Source organism: Nerophis lumbriciformis, linkage group LG11 (assembly GCF_033978685.3).
Source record: "Nerophis lumbriciformis linkage group LG11, RoL_Nlum_v2.1, whole genome shotgun sequence".
NCBI lineage: Eukaryota > Metazoa > Chordata > Actinopteri > Syngnathiformes > Syngnathidae > Nerophis > Nerophis lumbriciformis.
Genome location: NC_084558.2, coordinates 41,318,299 through 41,338,761, shown reverse-complemented (window position 1 = coordinate 41,338,761; position 20,463 = coordinate 41,318,299). Strand labels below are relative to the sequence as shown.

The window sequence follows — 20,463 nt, the reverse complement described above, 5'->3', positions numbered from 1 at the left end:
ATGCCTAATTTTGTTGTGATGCCCCGCTGCATGCATTAAACAATGTAACAAGGTTTTCCAAAATAAATCAACTCAAGTTATTGAAAAAAAATGCCAACATGGCACTGCCATATTTATTATTGAAGTCACAAAGTGCATTATTTTTTTTAACACGCCTCAAAACAGCAGCTTGGAATTTGGGACATGCTCTCCCTGAGAGAGCATGAGGAGGTTGAGGTGGGCGGGGTAGGGGATAGCGGGGGGGTGTATATTGTAGCGTCCCGGAAGAGTTAGTGCTGCAAGGGATTCTGGGTATTTGTTCTGTTGTGTTTATGTTGTTACGGTGCGGATGTTCTCCCGAAATGTGTTTGTCATTCTTGTTTGGTGTGGGTTAACAGTGTGGCGCATATTTGTAACAGTGTTAAAGTTGTTTATACGGCCACCCTCAGTGTGACCTGTATGGCTGTTGACCAAGAATGCTTGGCATTCACTCTAGATATTATGTGATTGGGCCGGCACGCAAAGGCAGTGCCTTTAAGGTTTATTGCCGCTCTGGACTTCTCCCTACGTCCGTGTACACAGCGGCATTTTAATTTCTGATATTACATTTTAAAGCATTTTTTGGCATCTCTAGTTGGAACGGTTTGAATCGGGTGAAAAATGTGGAAGGTATAAGTTACTTTAGAGCATTCACACAATAATACATTTCCATAACCTCCAAAGTGATGTGTGTTAACATTGCTGTGTGTGTGTGTGCGACAGGTCGCCGCCCGTGCAGGAGTTTACGACATCCTCAACCGGCTGAGCTTCAGCGAGTTCAAGAACCCCAAGGACGCCCCGCTGGCCCGACTGCGTTGGCGCTGGCAGCAACAGAATCTTCCGTCACTTCCTTTCCGGGGGGACTTCCTGTGAGGGGGAATCACTGTGAACCATGAAATACAGTACTGTGCTTTTCACAATAAAAGACTAACTTGATGCCTTGCTAACGGCCCGGTAAACACGTTTTTATTGTTTAGAGTCTTAAGAGGTAGAAGTTGTTGTGCCTTTTTCCTCACGAGTGCTAAAAGTTTTATCATACTAATATTTATCTTCTTTATATGCAGTTCAGCGGTGAGAGGAGGAGTCACTCCACAGAAAGAAGGCCACTATTTAATTGTTCATCTTCCATTAGGGCTACACTGAAATAATACAAAGGTTCTCGTCAACCATTTTTCTTGTTCCATCCTGACTATTTCCCTAAAAAAAACCTTATATTTTTGTAAAATTTCTGCTTTTTTTGTGGAAAAATCATGGCTTTATTCAAACAAAATTTTTAATCCAATTAACCACATTGATGGATTCATTTTGATTTTTTTTTTTTAGTCTGTTACATGAGCAAATAAAATGAGGAAAGAAGAGACTATTGTATGTATGCACTTATTAAACACTCAGCAGATGATATAAGAATAAGAATAATGGATTGATTTTGACGACCCTTCTTTATTTTTCCAATACTACAAATGTGTTTGTGTTAAAATCTCGTACTATCATGGCTTTATTTAACACAACTTTATTTTTGTAAAATTGCGACTCATTATTTTATGACAGTATTCTCACAAAAACATGTTTTTATTCCAATAATTTCCATTTTAGTTTTTTTTTTAACTTCACTTTTGTAATGCCAAGTTATTACCACGTTAAACTGCCTTTTTTTCTCGTAAAATTATGGATTTATTTTCAGAATTATCCACTTCATTTAATTAAAATTAGGACTTTTTCTAGTAATATTTCTAGTTATTTCCTTATAACATTACAGTTTTTTTCTTGTAAAATTACATGTTTTAAATAACATTTTGACTTTATTCATGTAAAAGTGTGCCCATTTTCTCCATAATATTATAAAATTCTGTATTTTTTTTCTCGTAAAGACACAATTTATTTAAACAATGTATTACATTGAAAATAGGACTTTTTCTCGTAATATTTCTACTTTATTACAGCGATATTCTCCTCAAAAATTGTACAAATGATTACAATTTTCACTCCATTGATGTAAAATTCTGCCCTTCTTCTCATACTATAACTAATATTGTAAAAAAAAAACATGTTTTTTCCTGTTCAATTCTGACGATTTCCCTAAAAAACAATTATATTTTTGTAAAATTCCTGCTTTTTTTGTAGAAAAATCATGGCTTTATTCTCACTCTGTCAAACAAAATATTTAATCCAATTAACCACATTGATGGATTCATTTTGATTAATCACAATTGAATATCATTTTAGTTTGCTACACGAGCAAAGAAAATGAGGAAAGAAGAAAATACTGTATGTATGCACTTATTAAACATGTTTTACAGTCACTCTGCAGATGATATAAGAATAAGAATAATGGATTGATTTTGACAACCCTACTTTAGTTTTCCAATATTACAGATGTATTTGTGTTAAAATCTTGTACTATCATGGCAAGTTTATTTTTGTAAAATTGTGACTCATTATTTTATGACAGTATTCCCACAAATATGTTTTTATTCCGTTAAATTCCGTTTTTATTTACTTCATTTTTGTAATGTCAAGTTATTACCACGTTAAACTTGTTAAATGTTGCCTTTTTCTCTCGTAAAATTATGGATTTATTTTCATAATTTTCCCCACTTTATTTAATTAAAATTAGGACTTTTTCTTGCAATATTTCTACTTACTTCCCTATAACATTACAGTTTCTTTCTTGTAAAATTACATGTTTTAAATAACATTTTGACTTTATTCATGTAAAAGTGTGCCCATTTTCTCTATAATATTATAACATTCTGTAATTTTTTTCCTCGTAAAGATACAATTTATTTAAACAATTTATTACATTAAAAATAGGACTTTTTCTTGTAATATTTCTACTTTATTACAGCAATATTCTCCTCAAAAATTGTACAAATCATTACAATTTTCACTCCATTGATGTAAAATTCTGCCCTTCTTCTCATACTATAACTAATATTGTAAAAAAAAAAACATGTTTTTTCCTGTTCAATTCTGACGATTTCCCTAAAAGAAACTTATATTTTTGTAAAATTCCTGCTTTTTTTGTAGAAAAATCATGGCTTTATTCCCACTCTGTCAAACAAAATATTTAATCCAATTAGCCACATTGATGGATTCATTTTGATTAATCACAATTGAATTTTTTTTTTTTTTAGTCTGCTACATGAGCAAAGAGAGGAAAGAAGAGAATACTGTATGTATGCACTTATTAAACATGTTTTACAGTCACTCTGCAGATGATATAAGAATAAGAATAATGGATTGATTTTGACAACCCTACTTTATTTTACCAATATTACAGATGTATTTGTGTTAAAATCTTGTACTATCATGGCAAGTGTATTTTTGTAAAATTGTGACTCATTATTTTATGACAGTATTCCCACAAAAATGTTTTTATTCCGGTAATTTCCGTTTTTATTTACTTCATTTTTGTAAAAGTTAAAAAGTTAAAGTTAAAGTTAAAGTACCAATGATTGTCACACACACACTAGGTGTGGCGTAATTATTCTCTGCATTTGACCCATCACCCTTGATCACCCCCTGGGAGGTGAGGGGAGCAGTGGGCAGCAGCGGTGGCTGCGCCCGGGAATCATTTTGGTGATTTAACCCCCAATTCCAACCCTTGATGCTGAGTGCCAAGCAGGGAGGTAATGGGTCCCATTTTTATAGTCTTTGGTATGACTCGGCTGGGATTTGAACTCCCAACCTACCGATCTCAGGACGGACACTCTAACCACTAGGCCACTGAGTAGGTAATGTCAATTTATTACCACGTTAAACTTGTAAAATGTTGCCTTTTTCTCTCGTAAAATTATGGATTTATTTTCATAATTTTCCCACTTTATTTAATTAAAATTAGGACTTTTTCTTGTAATATTTCTACTTACTTCCCTATAACATTACAGTTTCTTTCTTGTAAAATTACATGTTTTAAATAACATTTTGACTTTATTCATGTAAAAGTGTGCCCATTTTCTCTATTATATTATAACAGTCTGTATTTTTTTCCTCGTAAAGATACGATTTATTGAAAAATTTTATTACATTAAAATTAGGACTTTTTCTTGTAATATTTCTACTTCATTACAGCGATATTCTCCTCAAAAATTGTACAAATCATTACAATTTTCACTCCATTGATGTAAAATTCTGCCCTTCTTCTCATACTATAACTATTATTGTAAAAAAAAAAAAAGATTTTCTTGTGACATTCCGACTTTATTCTTGTAAGTATGACATTATTACCGTATTTTTCGGAGTATAAGTCGCTCCGGAGTATAAGTCGCACCGGCCAAAAATGCATAATAAAAAGGAAAAAAACATATATAAGTCGCATTTTTTGGGGAAATTTATTTGATAAAGCCCAACACCAAGAATAGACATTTGAAAGGCAATTTAAAATAAATAAAGAATAGTGAACAACAGGCTGAATTACGTTATATGAGGCATAAATAACCAACTGAGAACGTGCCTGGTATGTTAACGTAACATATTATGGTAAGAGTCATTCAAATAACTATAACATATAGAACATGCTATACGTTTACCAAACAATCTGTCACTCCTAATCGCTAAATCCCATGAAATCTTATACGTCTAGTCTCTTACGTGAATGAGCTAAATAATATTATTTGATATTTTACGGTAATGTGTTAATAATTTCACACATAAGTCGCTCCTGAGTATAAGTCGCACCCAAACTATGAAAAAAACTGCGATTTATAGTCCGAAAAATACGGTATAATCTTAATCTTGTGCGTGTGGCCCTAATCCTCCATTCAGGTTTCTTTTTTAAATGTTTCACTCTGCCTCAAAGTTGCCTTTTCTTTCTAACTGATTGATTATTTAGTTGAAATCTTGTTATAAAGAGGGAGATTGAAGACTTAAAAAAGATGTTATTGTTTGCCTTGGACATGTTTTATGAAGCAAACTGACAATTACTGTCTTTTTATGGGAACTAACATCATCAACTCTCTCCTTTCTTTTTTAGAGCTGAAATAAATCAAATAGTCTCCGCTCCCGTCTGTCTCCCTTGTGTTGCTCCTTCACGTTTTCTATTCGGCGCTCCGGCCAAGTGGGCTCTCTCTGGTTTCCTTTTTCTTCCCCCCCCCCCCCCCCCCCCTCCTTTTTTTTATCTCCTCATCATCTGGCGCTCCAGATACGCTAGGAAGCCGCTCGTATATCCGGACGGCCTCTTTATGTTGTATCGGCGCCAGCAGTGCATACAGATGATGCATTGTTGGGACGCACATCCTTCATCTCTTCGCTATACAGTAATAAGGAGCTTAGGTGGATCAAAAGGCTAATCTGGCGTTGCTTTTTGAAGTGGACAGGTCTTCATTTAAGAAGAGGCGGAGCGGGGCCGTGGGGGAGGAAAAAGGCTGATTAAAAGCTGCTTTGAAAGTCTGATATCCCAGATCGCTTCCCGTCTTGTTGGTGCATAGCGGGCTTATCTCGCCGAGTGCGGAAGTTGTCGGGATGTTATCGCGTCACACGGGGGCCTCTCCTGGATTATGGCGAATGGAAACTGAGCGGCTCGCTTGGCACGGGAATCTTCTTTACGTTTGGGAGGAGCACACGTTGCTGTTTTCGACATGGTGGCGACTCGGCTGCCGATTCCAGCTCAAACTAGGAGGAGGAGGAGGATGGCCGCCATTTCACTAATCAGCCTTTTCTCTTTGAAAGCCTTCCCAAATTCATTGAGATTAGATATGTCCGATAATGGCTTTTTTGCCGATTTCCAATATTGTCCAACTCTTAATTACCGATACCGATATGCACTAGGGATGTCCGATAATGGCTTTTTGCCGATATCCGATATTCCCATATTGTCCAACTCTTTAATTGCCGATACCGATATCAACCGATATATACAGTCGTGGAATTAACACATTATTATGCCTAATTTGGACAACCAGGTATGGTGAAGATAAGGTACTTTAAAAAAAAAAAAATTTAAAATAAAATAAGATAAATAAATCAAAAGCATTTTCTTGAATAAAAAAGAAAGTAAAACAATATAAAAACAGTTACATATAAACTAGTAATTAATGAAAATGAGTAAAATTAACTGTTAAAGGTTAGTACTATTAGTGGACCAGCAGCACGCACAATCATGTGTGCTTACGGACTGTATCCCTTGCAGACTGTATTGATATATATTGATATATAATGTAGGAACCAGAATATTAATAACAGAAAGAAACAACCCTTTTGTGTGAATGAGTGTAAATGATGTGGGGGCGGCACAGCTTGGTTGGTAGATTGGCCGTGCCAGCAACTTGAGGGTTCCAGGTTCGATTCCCGCTTCCGCCATCCGAGTCACTGCCGTTGTGTCCTTGGACAAGACACTTTACCCACTTGCTCCCAGGGCCACCCACACTGGTTTAAATGTAACTTAGATATTGGGTTTCACTATGTAAAGCGCTTTGAGTCACTTGAGAAAAGCGCTATATAAATATAATTCACTTCACTTCACTAAATGGGGGAGGGAAGTTTTTTGGGTTGGTGCACTAATTGTAAGTGTATCTTGTGTTTTTTATGTTGATTTAATTAAAAAAAAAAAAAAAAAAAAAAAAAAATTTAAAAAACGATACCGATCATTTCCGATATTACATTTTAAAGCATTATCGACTTCATGGAACACAGGTGAGTCTGTGAAACTCGAATCCCCGTGAGTTGGTGAAACTTAAGTTTTCGTTGAGTACAAGTGTGTCAGCGAAACCTCAGTCTTTGTCAATCCATGAGTCAGTGAAATTTGAGCACGGGGGTGTCGGTTAACCTTGAGTCTTCGCCGGCCCGTGAGTCATTGAAACTTCAATTGTCACCAACCCTGGGAGTCAGTAAAACTTTTTGTGTCTTTATCGAGCACACGAGTCTGTGAAACCAGGTCTTTTTAAATTTGTGCGTCAGTAAAAACTATTCTTTTTCAACCCATAAATCAGCGAAATTCGAGTTTATCAAGCACACGTGAGTCAGTGAAACTCGTGACTTCATCGAACACAGGCGAGTCAGTGAAACTTAAGTTTTCATTGCAGTGATACTTGATTTTTTGTCAATCAGTGAGTCGATGAAACTTGAGTCTTTATTGAGCACAGGGGTGTGAGTTAACCTTGAGTATTTGTCGGCTCGTGAGTCAACAAAACTTGAATTGTCACCAACCCTGGTAGTCAATAAAACTTGAGTTTTCGTCAACCCTTTAGTCAATAAAACTTTAGCCTTCACGAGTCTTTGTCAATTCGTGAGTTAGTAAAACTCAAGCATAAATCAGTGAACTTTTGTGTCTTTATCGAGCATACGAGTCTGTGAAACTCGGGTCTTTTTAAATTTGCACGTCAGTAAAAGCGATTGTCTTTCAACCCATAAACCTGCGAAATTCGAGTTTATCAAGCACACGTGAGTCAGTGAAACTCGTGACTTCATCGAACACAGGTGAGTCAGTGAAACTCGAATGCTTATTAAACTGTGAGTCGCTGAAACTTGAGTCTTCATTGAGCACAGGTGTGTCAGTTAACCTTGAGTCTTTGTCGGCCCGTGAGTCAACGAAACTTCAATTGTCACCAACCCTGGGAGTCAGTAAAACTTGAGTTTTCATCAACCATTTAGTCAATAAAACTTTAGCCTTCACGATTCCTTGTCAATCCGTGAGTTAGTAAAACTCAAGCCATAAATCAGTGAACTTTGTGTCTTTATCGAGCATACGAGTCTGTGAAACTCGGGTCTTTTTAAATTTTTGCGTTAGTAAAAACTTTTTTTTTTTCAACCCATAAATCAGCGAAATTCGAGTTTATCAAGCACACGTGAGTCAGTGAAACTCGTGACTTCATCGAACACAGGCGAGTCAGTGAAACTCGAATGCTTATTAAACTGTGAGTCGGTGAAACTTGAGTCTTCATTGAGCACAGGTGTGTCAGTTAACCTTGAGTCTTTGTCGGCCAGTGAGTCAACGAAACTTCAATTGTCACCAACCCTGGGAGTCAGTAAAACTTGCGTTTTCGTCAACCCTTTAGTCAATAAAACTTTAGCCTTCACGATTCCTTGTCAATCCGTGAGTTAGTAAAACTCAAGCCATAAATCAGTGAACTTTGTGTCTTTATGGAGCATACAAGTCTGTGAAACTCGGGTCATTTTAAATTTGTGCGTCGATGAAAACGATTCTTTTTCAACCTATAATTCAGCGAAATTTGAGTTTGTCAAGCGCACGTGAGTCAGTGAAACTCGTGACTTCATCGAACACAGGCGAGTCAGTGAAACTCGAATCCCCGTGAGTCGGTTAAACTTAAATTTTCGTTGAGTACAAATGTGTCCGTGAAACCTGAGTCTTTGTCAAGCCGTGAGTCAGTGAAATTTGAGTCTTTATGGGGGTGTCGGTTAACCTTGAGTCTTCGTCGGCCCGTGAGTCATTGAAACTTCAATTGTCACCAACCCTGGGAGTCAGTAAAACTTTTTGTGTCTTTATCGAGCACACGAGTCTGTGAAACTCTGGTCTTTTAAAATTTGTGCATCAGTAAAAACTATTATTTTTCAACCCATAAATCAGCGAAATTCAAGTTTATCAAGCACACGTGAGTCAGTGAAACTCGTGACTTCATCGAACACAAGGGAGTCAGTGAAACTTGAATCCCTGTGAGTCGGTGAAACTTAAGTTTTCGTTGAGTACAAGTGTGTCAGTGAAACTTGAGTCTTCGTCGGCCCGTGAGTCAATGAAACTTCAGTTGTCACCAACCCTGGGAGTCAGTAAAACTTGCGTTTTCGTCAACGTTTTAGTCAGTAAAACTTAAGCCTTCACGATTCCTTGTCAATCCGTGAGTTAGTAAAACTCAAGCCATAAATCAGTGAACTTTGTGTCTTTATCGAGCATACAAGTCTGTGAAACTTGGGTCTTTATAAATTTGTGCGTCAGTAAAAACTATTCTTTTTCAACCCATAAATCAGCGAAATTCAAGTTTATCAAGCACACGAGAGTCAGTGAAACTCATGACTTCATGGAACACAGGTGAGTCAGTGAAACTCCAATGCTTATCAAACCGTGAGTCGGTGAGACATATGTTTTCGTTGAGTACAAGTGTGTCAATAAAATTTAGATATTTTGTCAATCCGTGACTTAGTGAAATTTGAGTCTTTATTGAGCACAGGTGTGTCAGTTAACCTTGAGTCTTCATTGGCCCGTGAGTCAACGAAACTTCATTTGTCACCAACCCTGGGAGTCAGTAAAACTTGCGTTTTCGTCAACGCTTTAGTCAATAAAACTTAAGCCTTCACGATTCCTTGTCAATCCGTGAGTTAGTAAAACTCAAGCCATAAATCAGTGAACTTTGTGTCTTTATCGAGTATACGAGTCTGTGAAACTCGGGTCATATTAATATTGTGTGTCGATAAAAACGATTCTTTTTCAACCCATAAATCAGCGAAATTTGAGTGTATCAAGCACACGTGAGTCAGTGAAACTCGTGACTTCATAGAACACAGGGGAATCAGTGAAACTCGAATGCTTATCATAACGTGAGTCGATGAAACTTGAGTCTTTATTGAGCACAGGGGTGTCAGTTAACCTTGAGTCTTTGTCGGCCCGTGAGTCAACGAAACTTCAATTGTCACCAACCCTGGGAGTCAGTAAAACTTGCGTTTTCGTCAACCCTTTAGTCAATAAAACTTTAGCCTTCACGATTCGTGAGTTAGTAAAACTCAAGCCTTAAATCAGTGAACTTTGTGTCTTTATGGAGCATACGAGTCTGTGAAACTCGGGTCATTTTAAATTTGTGCGTCGATAAAAACGATTCTTTTTCAACCTATAATTCAGCAAAATTTGAGTTTGTCAAGCGTACGTGAGTCAGTGAAACTCGTGACTTCATCGAACACAGGCGAGTCAGTGAAACTCGAATCCCCGTGAGTCGGTTAAACTTAAGTTTTCGTTGAGTACAAGTGTGTCCGTGAAACCTGAGTCTTTGTCAATCCGTGAGTCAGTGAAATTTGAGTCTTTATGGGGGTGTCGGTTAACATTGAGTCTTCGCCGGCCCGTGAGTCATTGAAACTTCAATTGTCACCAACCCTGGGAGTCAGTAAAACTTTTTGTGTCTTTATCGAGCACACGAGTCTGTGAAACTCAGGTCTTTTTAAATTTGCACGTCAGTAAAAACGATTGTCTTTCAACCCATAAATCTGCGAAATTCGAGTTTATCAAGCACACGTGAGTCAGTGAAACTCGTGACTTCATCGAACACAGGTGAGTCAGTGAAACTCGAATGCTTATCAAACCGTGAGTCGGTGAAACTTAAGTTTTCATTGAGTACAAGTGTGTCAGTGATACTTGATTTTTTTGTCAGTGATTCAGTGAAATTTGAGTCTTAATTTTGCACAGTTGTGTCAGTTAACCTTGAGTCTTCGTCGGCCCGTGAGTCAACGAAACTTCAATTGTCACCAACCCTGGGAGTCAGTAAAACTTGCGTTTTCGTCAACGCTTTAGTCAATAAAACTTAAGCCTTCACGATTCCTTGTCAATCCGTGAGTTAGTAAAACTCAAGCCATAAATCAGTGAACTTTGTGTCTTTATCGAGTAAACGAGTCTGTGAAACTCGGGTCATATTAATATTGTGTGTTGATAAAAACGATTCTTTTTCAACCCATAAATCAGCGAAATTTGAGTGTATCAAGCACACGTGAGTCAGTGAAACTAGTGACTTCCTAGAACACAGGGGAATCAGTGAAACTTGAATGCCTCTCAAACCGTGAGTCGGTGAAACTTGAGTCTTTATTGAGCACAGGGGTGTGAGTTAACCTTGAGTATTTGTCGGCCCGTGAGTCAACGAAACTTCAATTGTCACCAACCCTGGGAGTCAGTAAAACTTGAGTTTTTGTCAACCCTTAAGTCAATAAAACTTAAGCCTTCACGATTCCTTGTCAATCCGTGAGTTAGTAAAACTCAAGCCATAAATCAGTGAACTTTGTGTCTTTATCGAGTATACGAGTCTGTGAAACTCGGGTCATATTAATATTGTGTGTCGATAAAAACGATTCTTTTTCAACCCATAAATCAGCGAAATTTGAGTGTATCAAGCACACGTGAGTCAGTGAAACTCGTGACTTCGTAGAACACAGGGGAATCAGTGAAACTCGAATGCTTATCAAACCATGAGTCGATGAAACTTGAGTCTTTATTGAGCACAGGGGTGTGAGTTAACCTTGAGTATTTGTCGGCTCGTGAATCAACAAAACTTCAATTGTCACCAACCCTGGTAGTCAGTAAAACTTGAGTTTTCGTCAACCCTTTAGTCAATAAAACTTTAGCCTTCACGAGTCTTTGTCAATTCGTGAGTTAGTAAAACTCAAGCATAAATCAGTGAACTTTTGTGTCTTTATCGAGCATACGAGTCTGTGAAACTCGGGTCTTTTTAAATTTGCACGTCAGTAAAAATGATTGTCTTTCAACCAATAAATCTGCGAAATTCGGGTTTATCAAGCACACGTGAGTCAGTGAAACTTGTGACTTCATCGAACACAGGTGAGTCATTGAAACTCGAATGCTTATCAAACCGTGAGTCGATGAAACTTGAGTCTTTATTGAGCACAGGGGTGTGAGTTAACCTTGAGTATTTGTCGGCCCGTGAGTCAACGAAACTTCAATTGTCAGTAAAACTTGCGTTTTCGTCAACCCTTTAGTCAATAAAACTTTAGCCTTCACGAGTCTTTGTCAATTTGTGAGTTAGTAAAACTCAAGCATAAATCAGTGAACTTTTGTGTCTTTATCGAGCATACGAGTCTGTGAAACTCGGGTCTTTTTAAATTTGTGCGTCAGTAAAAACGATTCTTTTTCAACCCATAAATCAGCCAAATTCAAGTTTATCAAGCACACGTGAGTCAGTGAAACTCGTGACTTCATTGAACACAGGTGAGTCGGTGAAACTTAAGTTTTCGTTGAGTACAGGTTTGTCAGTGAAACCTGAGTCTTTGTCAATCCGTGTTAAGTTTTCGTTAAGTACAAGTGTGTCTGTGAAACCTGAGTCCTTGACAATCCGTGAGTCGGTGAAATTTGAGTCTTCATTGAGCGCGGGGGTGTCGGTTAACCTTGAGTCTTCTCCGGCCCGTGAAACTCAAGATTGGCGCTGTGAGGGATCCACAGATTAAGGCGGACAAAAGGCGGTATTGAGCAGGCGAGAAGCTGCAGGAGGATGTTGGGATGAAGAAGAGAGACCTTGATCTTAATGGTGGGCAAATTGTTTTTATATGAAAGCTGGACGGGTGAGGCTGATTATTACACGCCTGGCTGACCACACTAATGAAACATCTCCCCCCGCACCCGAGAAAAAGACCAAAAGCGGTGTCGCATTGCAGCAACATTTCTTGTACAACGGACATTTCTGTAGAAAATAAAAGTGTAGTAGTAGTAGATCACCCTCTCTAATATACAAAACCCAAAACCAGTGAAGTTGGCACGTTGTGTAAATGGTAAATAAAAACAGAATACAATGATTTGCAAATCCTTTTCAACCTAAAAGCTGGCAAAAGTGGCAAAAAAGACTGAGAAAGTTGAGGAATGCTCATCAAACACTTATCTGGAACATACCACTTGGGAACAGGTGGGTGCCATGATTGGGTATAAAAGCAGCTTCCGTGAAATGCTCAGTCATTCACAAACAAGGATGGGGCGAGAGTCACCATTTTGTCAACAAATGCGTGAGCAAATTGTTGAACAGTTTAAGAACAACATTTCTCAACCAGCTATTGCAAGGAATTTAGGGATTTCATCATCTACGGTCCGTAATATCATCAAAGGGTTCAGAGAATCTGGAGAAATCGCTGCACGTAAGCAGCTAAGCCTGTGACTTTTGATCACTCAGGCGGTACTGCATCGAAAAGCGACATCAGTGTGTAAAGGATATCACCACATGAGCTTAGGAACACTTCAGAAAACCACTGTCAGTAACCACAGTTCGTCGCTACATCTGTAAGTGCACGTTAAAACTCGACTATGCAAAGCGAAAGCCATTTATCAACAACACCCAGAAACGCCGCCGGCTTGCTCAGATGGACTGATGCAAAGTGGAAAAGTGTCCTGTGGTCTGACGAGTCCCCATTTGAAATTGTTTTTGGAAACTGTAGACGTCGTGTCCTCCGGAACAAAGAGGAAAAGAACCATCCGGATTGTTATAGGCGGAACGTTGAAAAGCCAGCATCTGTGATGGTATGGGGGTGTATTAGTGCCCAAGGCATGGGTAACTTACACATCTGTGAAGGCACCATTAATGCTGAAAGGTACATACAGGTTTTGGAGCAACATATGTTGCCATCCAAGCAACGTTATCATGGACGCCCCTGCTTATTTCAGCAAGACAATGCCAAGCCACGTGTTACAACAGCGTGGCTTCATAGTGAAAGAGTGCGGGTACTAGACTGGCCTGCCTGTAGTCCAGACCTGTCTCCCATTGAAAATGTGTGGCGCATTATGAAGCCTAAAATACCACAACGGAGACCCCCGGACTGTTGAACAACTTAAGCTGTACATCAAGCAAGAATGAGAAAGAATTCCACCTGAAAAGCATCAAAAATTGGTCTCCTCAGTTCCCAAACGTTTACTGAGTGTTGTTAAAAGGAAAGGCCATGTAACACAGTGGTAAAAATGCCCCTGTGCCAACTTTTTTGCAATGTGTTGCTGTCATTAAATTCTAAGTTAATGATTATTTAACAAAAAAAATGAAGTTTCTCAGTACGAACATTAAATATCTTATCTTTGCAGTCTATTGAATTTGCAAATCATTGCATTATATATATATATATATATATATATATATATATATATATATATATATATATATATATATATATATATATATATATACATATATATATATATATGTATATATATACCAGCTCTAACTAAGCAAAACACTGTAATATACGTATTAATGACAACTTGTTTATTAATTCTAAGGTACTAAAAGTCAGAAGGCTGTAAATCCACTCGAGCCACCCACTTGAATTCTTTCATTAACTGGATTCCCAAGTCTGGATGGTGAGCCGAGTCATTGTAACCCAACTGGTCACCTTGACACACTAACGACTTAGACCAACATTGAGACTGACTCAGTCGTTGAAAGCCTGTGTTGTTTTTTTAAGAGCGCTCATTCCATTCCTCTTGTGTTTGTGCACAGTTTGACTTAAAAGAATTGCAAATAAATGCAAAGTGTTCGAATCTGTGTAATCGTAGAGTCGGTGAAACTCGAGTCTTTGTTAACCCGAGAGTCAGTCAATCTTAAGTCTTCGTCATTGTGGAGGTCTCGCTCCTCCGGGTTGTTTGGACCACCAATGACGGACATGACAGCTGCATTAATCTTGGCGAACAATCATTTATTTTGTAATAAATGTTCGTTGGGACCTTTTTCAGTCATTTTCTGTCCGTCTCCTTCTCGCTCGAGCACATGAATGGTTTCTCTCACCAACCGCCATCACCAACAACAACAACAACCCTCTCTCCTTCCCGACTGCTGCCTTTAACAGAGCGACAGGTGATCAGACAAACACTCGCAGCTGTGTCATCTACGCACCTGCCGCTGATCTCGAAGCCGGTCCTGGCACACCCCGCAGGCCATGCCCCCCCACAGTCATTCATTCAAGTGTTTGTCAACCCGCGAGTTAGTGGATCGGTTGAACTCGAGTTTTTGTCAAGCTGACTCTTCATAGAGCGGACGAGTCAGTGAAACTCAAGTCTTCATCAACCTGAGTCAGGGAAATTTGGCGTATTCGTCAATAAGTGAGTCAGTGAAAAACACGAGTCTTCGTCAAGCACAGGTGAATCAGTGAAACTCAAGTCTTCATAAACCTGAGTCAGTGAAATTTGGCGTATTCGTCAATAAGTGAGTCAGTGAAAAACACGAGTCTTCATCAAGCACAGGTGAATCAGTGAAACTCAAGTCTTCATAAACCTGAGTCAGTGAAATTTGGCGTATTCGTCAATCAGTGAGTCAGTGGAAAACACGAGTCTTTGTCAAGCACAGGTGAATCAGTGAAACTCAAGTCTTCATAAACCTGAGTCAGTGAAATTTGGCGTATTCGTCAATAAGTGAGTCAGTGAAAAACACGAGTCTTCATCAAGCACAGGTGAATCAGTGAAACTCAAGTCTTCATAAACCTGAGTCAGGGAAATTTGGCGTATTCGTCAATAAGTGAGTCAGTGAAAAACACGAGTCTTCGTCAAGCACAGGTGAATCAGTGAAACTCAAGTCTTCATAAACCTGAGTCAGTGAAATTTGGCGTATTCGTCAATAAGTGAGTCAGTGAAAAACACGAGTCTTCATCAAGCACAGGTGAATCAGTGAAACTCAAGTCTTCATAAACCTGAGTCAGTGAAATTTGGCGTATTCGTCAATCAGTGAGTCAGTGGAAAACACGAGTCTTTGTCAAACACAGGTGAATCTGTGAAACTCAAGTCTTCATAAACCTGAGTCAGTGAAATTTGGCGTATTCGTCAATAAGTGAGTCAGTGAAAAACACGAGTCTTCATCAAGCACAGGTGAATCAGTGAAACTCAAGTCTTCATAAACCTGAGTCAGTGAAATTTGGCGTATTCGTCAATAAGTGAGTCAGTGAAAAACACGAGTCTTCGTCAAGCACAGGTGAATCAGTGAAACTCAAGTCTTCATAAACCTGAGTCAGGGAAATTTGGCGTATTCGTCAATAAGTGAGTCAGTGGAAAAACACGAGTCTTCGTCAAGCCCAGGTGATTCAGTGAAACTCAAGTCTTCATAAACCTGAGTCAGTGAAATTTGGCGTATTCGTCAATAAGTGAGTCAGTGAAAAACACGAGTCTTCGTCAAGCACAGGTGAATCAGTGAAACTCAAGTCTTCATAAACCTGAGTCAGTGAAATTTGGCGTATTCGTCAATAAGTGAGTCAGTGAAAAACACGAGTCTTCGTCAAGCACGGGTGAATCAGTGAAACTCAAGTCTTCATAAACCTGAGTCAGTGAAATTTGGCGTATTCGTCAATCAGTGAGTCAGTGGAAAACACGAGTCTTTGTCAAGCACAGGTGAATCAGTGAAACTCAAGTCTTCATAAACCTGAGTCAGTGAAATTTGGCGTATTCGTCAATAAGTGAGTCAGTGAAAAACACGAGTCTTCATCAAGCACAGGTGAATCAGTGAAACTCAAGTCTTCATAAACCTGAGTCAGGGAAATTTGGCGTATTCGTCAATAAGTGAGTCAGTGAAAAACACGAGTCTTCGTCAAGCACAGGTGAATCAGTGAAACTCAAGTCTTCATAAACCTGAGTCAGTGAAATTTGGCGTATTCGTCAATAAGTGAGTCAGTGAAAAACACGAGTCTTCATCAAGCACAGGTGAATCAGTGAAACTCAAGTCTTCATAAACCTGAGTCAGTGAAATTTGGCGTATTCGTCAATCAGTGAGTCAGTGGAAAACACGAGTCTTTGTCAAACACAGGTGAATCTGTGAAACTCAAGTCTTCATAAACCTGAGTCAGTGAAATTTGGCGTATTCGTCAATAAGTGAGTCAGTGAAAAACACGAGTCTTCATCAAGCACAGGTGAATCAGTGAAACTCAAGTCTTCATAAACCTGAGTCAGTGAAATTTGGCGTATTCGTCAATAAGTGAGTCAGTGAAAAACACGAGTCTTCGTCAAGCACAGGTGAATCAGTGAAACTCAAGTCTTCATAAACCTGAGTCAGGGAAATTTGGCGTATTCGTCAATAAGTGAGTCAGTGGAAAAACACGAGTCTTCGTCAAGCCCAGGTGATTCAGTGAAACTCAAGTCTTCATAAACCTGAGTCAGTGAAATTTGGCGTATTCGTCAATAAGTGAGTCAGTGGAAAAACACGAGTCTTCGTCAAGCCCAGGTGATTCAGTGAAACTCAAGTCTTCATAAACCTGAGTCAGTGAAATTTGGCGTATTCGTCAATAAGTGAGTCAGTGAAAAACACGAGTCTTCGTCAAGCACAGGTGAATCAGTGAAACTCAAGTCTTCATAAACCTGAGTCAGTGAAATTTGGCGTATTCGTCAATAAGTGAGTCAGTGAAAAACACGAGTCTTCGTCAAGCACGGGTGAATCAGTGAAACTCAAGTCTTCATAAACCTGAGTCAGTGAAATTTGGCGTATTCGTCATAAGTGAGTCAGTGAAAAACACGGGTCTTCGTCAAGCACAGGTGAATCAGTGAAACTCAAGTCTTCATAAACCTGAGTCAGTGAAATTTGGCGTATTCGTCAATAAGTGAGTCAGTGAAAAACACGAGTCTTCGTCAAGCACAGGTGAATCAGTGAAACTCAAGTCTTCATAAACCTGAGTCAGTGAAATTTGGCGTATTCGTCAATAAGTGAGTCAGTGAAAAACACGAGTCTTTGTCAAACACAGGTGAATCAGTGAAACTCAAGTCTTCATAAACCTGAGTCAGTTAAATTTGGCGTATTCGTCAATAAGTGAGTCAGTGAAAAACACGAGTCTTCGTCAAGCACAGGTGAATCAGTGAAACTCAAGTCTTCATAAACCTGAGTCAGTGAAATTTGGCGTATTCGTCAATAAGTGAGTCAGTGAAAAACACGAGTCTTTGTCAAACACAGGTGAATCAGTGAAACTCAAGTCTTCATAAACCTGAGTCAGTTAAATTTGGCGTATTCGTCAATAAGTGAGTCAGTGAAAAACACGGGTCTTCGTCAAGCACAGGTGAATCAGTGAAACTCAAGTCTTCATAAACCTGAGTCAGTGAAATTTGGCGTATTCGTCAATAAGTGAGTCAGTGAAAAACACGAGTCTTCGTCAAGCACAGGTGAATCAGTGAAACTCAAGTCTTCATAAACCTGAGTCAGTGAAATTTGGCGTATTCGTCAATAAGTGAGTCAGTGAAAAACACGAGTCTTTGTCAAACACAGGTGAATCAGTGAAACTCAAGTCTTCATAAACCTGAGTCAGTTAAATTTGGCGTATTCGTCAATAAGTGAGTCAGTGAAAAACACGAGTCTTCGTCAAGCACAGGTGAATCAGTGAAACTCAAGTCTTCATAAACCTGAGTCAGTGAAATTTGGCGTATTCGTCAATAAGTGAGTCAGTGAAAAACACGAGTCTTCATCAAGCACGGGTGAATCAGTGAAACTCAAGTCTTCATAAACCTGAGTCAGTGAAATTTGGCGTATTCGTCAATAAGTGAGTCAGTGAAAAACACGAGTCTTCATCAAGCACGGGTGAATCAGTGAAACTCAAGTCTTCATAAACCTGAGTCAGTGAAATTTGGCGTATTCGTCAATCGGTGAGTCAGTGAAAAACACGAGTCTTCGTCAAGCACAGGTGAATCAGTGAAACTCAAGTCTTCATAAACCTGAGTCAGTGAAATTTGGCGTATTCGTCAATAAGTGAGTCAGTGAAAAACACGAGTCTTCGTCAAGCACGGGTGAATCAGTGAAACTCAAGTCTTCATAAACCTGAGTCAGTGAAATTTGGCGTATTCGTCAATCGGTGAGTCAGTGAAAAACACGAGTCTTCGTCAAGCACGGGTGAAACAGTGAAACTCAAGTCTTCATAAACCTGAGTCAGTGAAATTTGGCGTATTCGTCAATCGGTGAGTCAGTGAAAAACACAAGTCTTCGTCAAGCACAGGTGAATCAGTGAAACTCAAGTCTTTTTCAGTATGCGCGTCGATAAAAAACAGTCTCCGTCAACTAATGAGTCAGTGATACGCGAGTCGTTGTCAAGCTGTGAGTAGGGTTGTCCTGATACCGATATTTTGGTTCCGGTACCAAAATGTATTTCTATACTTTTCAAAATAAAAGTGACTACAAAAATATGACATTTTTGGCTTCATTTTAACCAAAAAAATCTTATGATAAATTAAACCGGGGGTCAGCAACCCGCGGCTCTGGAGCTTTTTCAAGAATGTATGGAAATGGAAAGAAAAAAATGGGGTGAAAAATATATTTTTTGTTGTAATATGGTTTCTGTAGGTGGACAAACACCACACAAACCTTCCTAATTGTTAGAAAGCCAACTGTTAAATATGTTTATGTTTATACTTAACTGACGAAGTCCTACTAATTTAATAATTTCAGCGGCCCTTGAAATTAACAGTCGCCACGCCTTCTTTGTCCCATTTTGTCCACCAAACGTTTTATGCTGTGCTGTACATATTGCATCGTTATGCCTCATTTGTAGGTATATTTGAGCTCATTTAATTTCCTTTATGTCCTCTGTTTATTTTTCCATGTCTCATGACACATTATCTGTATGTAATATTGGCTGCATTTCTGATAGTTGTTCCAGACCACAGCAAACGTTAGCCAGCATGCAAATTTTTTTTAATAAATCCATTAGAAGAAGACAGCCTGACGTTTCCTTTAACTTGGACACGCACATCTATACTATACCTTTGGCCATTCTAAGACTGTCATTTCCAGGAGTTATCTCACCCTCTGAGAAATTTTACTAGTGTTTTCCAATGTTGTAAAAAATGTGTAGAATAAATATTACATGTCAACATTTCTGTCGATGAAGATTTGCGTCAGCCTGCAACAAATAGTCATTTTGATAGTAGGCTAATATAGCTAATTAACCACTTATGAATGAATTATTTATTTCAAACCTGCACAGTACAACAACACACATTTTTTTTAAAACATTTTGGCAGGGACATTTATGCAAGGCTTGAAAAGGGGTTGGATGAAGCAGATGCTTATAATATCCCAACCCCTCTCACTCATTCCACATTTAACATAAACAATACAATACAAGAACAATACTATACAAACAAAAACAAGAAAAGCTCCTGTACACTAACAATACAATAGTACCACTGTTACTATGACAAGACAAGACGAGACAAAACACACACACACACACACACACACGGGCCCAAACACTCTCTGACCATACACCTCTCTCTCATCGCTCCGTGCTGAGGGCATCACTCTCTTTCCTCCTCGTACTTCTTCAGTACTTCTTTTTTAAACAGTCTTTTGAATTGAATCATGTTAGAACATGTTTTTAACTCTTCCCCTAAGTTGTTCCACAGACTGACTCCACGCACTGAAATGCACATTGATTTTAAAGTTGTTCTAAATTTAGAAAAATATAATTTGTTGTTTCCTCTTAGACTGTAACTATGATGAGCATCTCTATCCTGGAATAGGTTTTGTATATTGGATGGTAGAGAGTTTTGGGATGCCCTAAACATAATTTGAGCAGTTTTAAAATTGATCACATCGTGCAGTTTAAGTTGCTTTAACTCCATGAATAGTGGATTTGAATGATGTAAGTAGTGAACATTGGACACAATCCTAATGGCCTTTTTCTGCAGAGTGACTAAAGGCTGTAGATGGGATTTATAACAATTTCCCCAGACTTCAACACAATAGTTTAGATATGACATAATGAATGAATGATACAATAACAGCAGAGCATTGGTGTTCAATAAATGACATGATCTCCTCATCATTCCAACACATTTAGCAACTTTTGTCCTCAGGTAATTTA

The 20,463-nt window shown here is 38.6% G+C and overlaps 1 protein-coding gene across 5 annotated transcripts in view; it reads left to right on the top strand.

Moving 5' to 3' along the window:
* pald1a (phosphatase domain containing paladin 1a) overlaps positions 1 to 1,376 on the top strand; it is a 191,840-nt gene extending 190,464 nt beyond the window's left edge. For all 5 annotated transcript variants that reach the window (XM_061966580.2, XM_061966578.2, XM_061966579.2 and 2 more), the window contains exon 20: positions 742 to 1,376. In XM_061966580.2, the coding sequence (XP_061822564.2) occupies positions 742 to 891 (150 nt within the window). In that variant the 3' untranslated portion in view covers positions 892 to 1,376. The remainder of the gene's footprint in view (positions 1 to 741) is intronic.
* Positions 1,377 to 20,463: the final 19,087 nt, after the last annotated feature.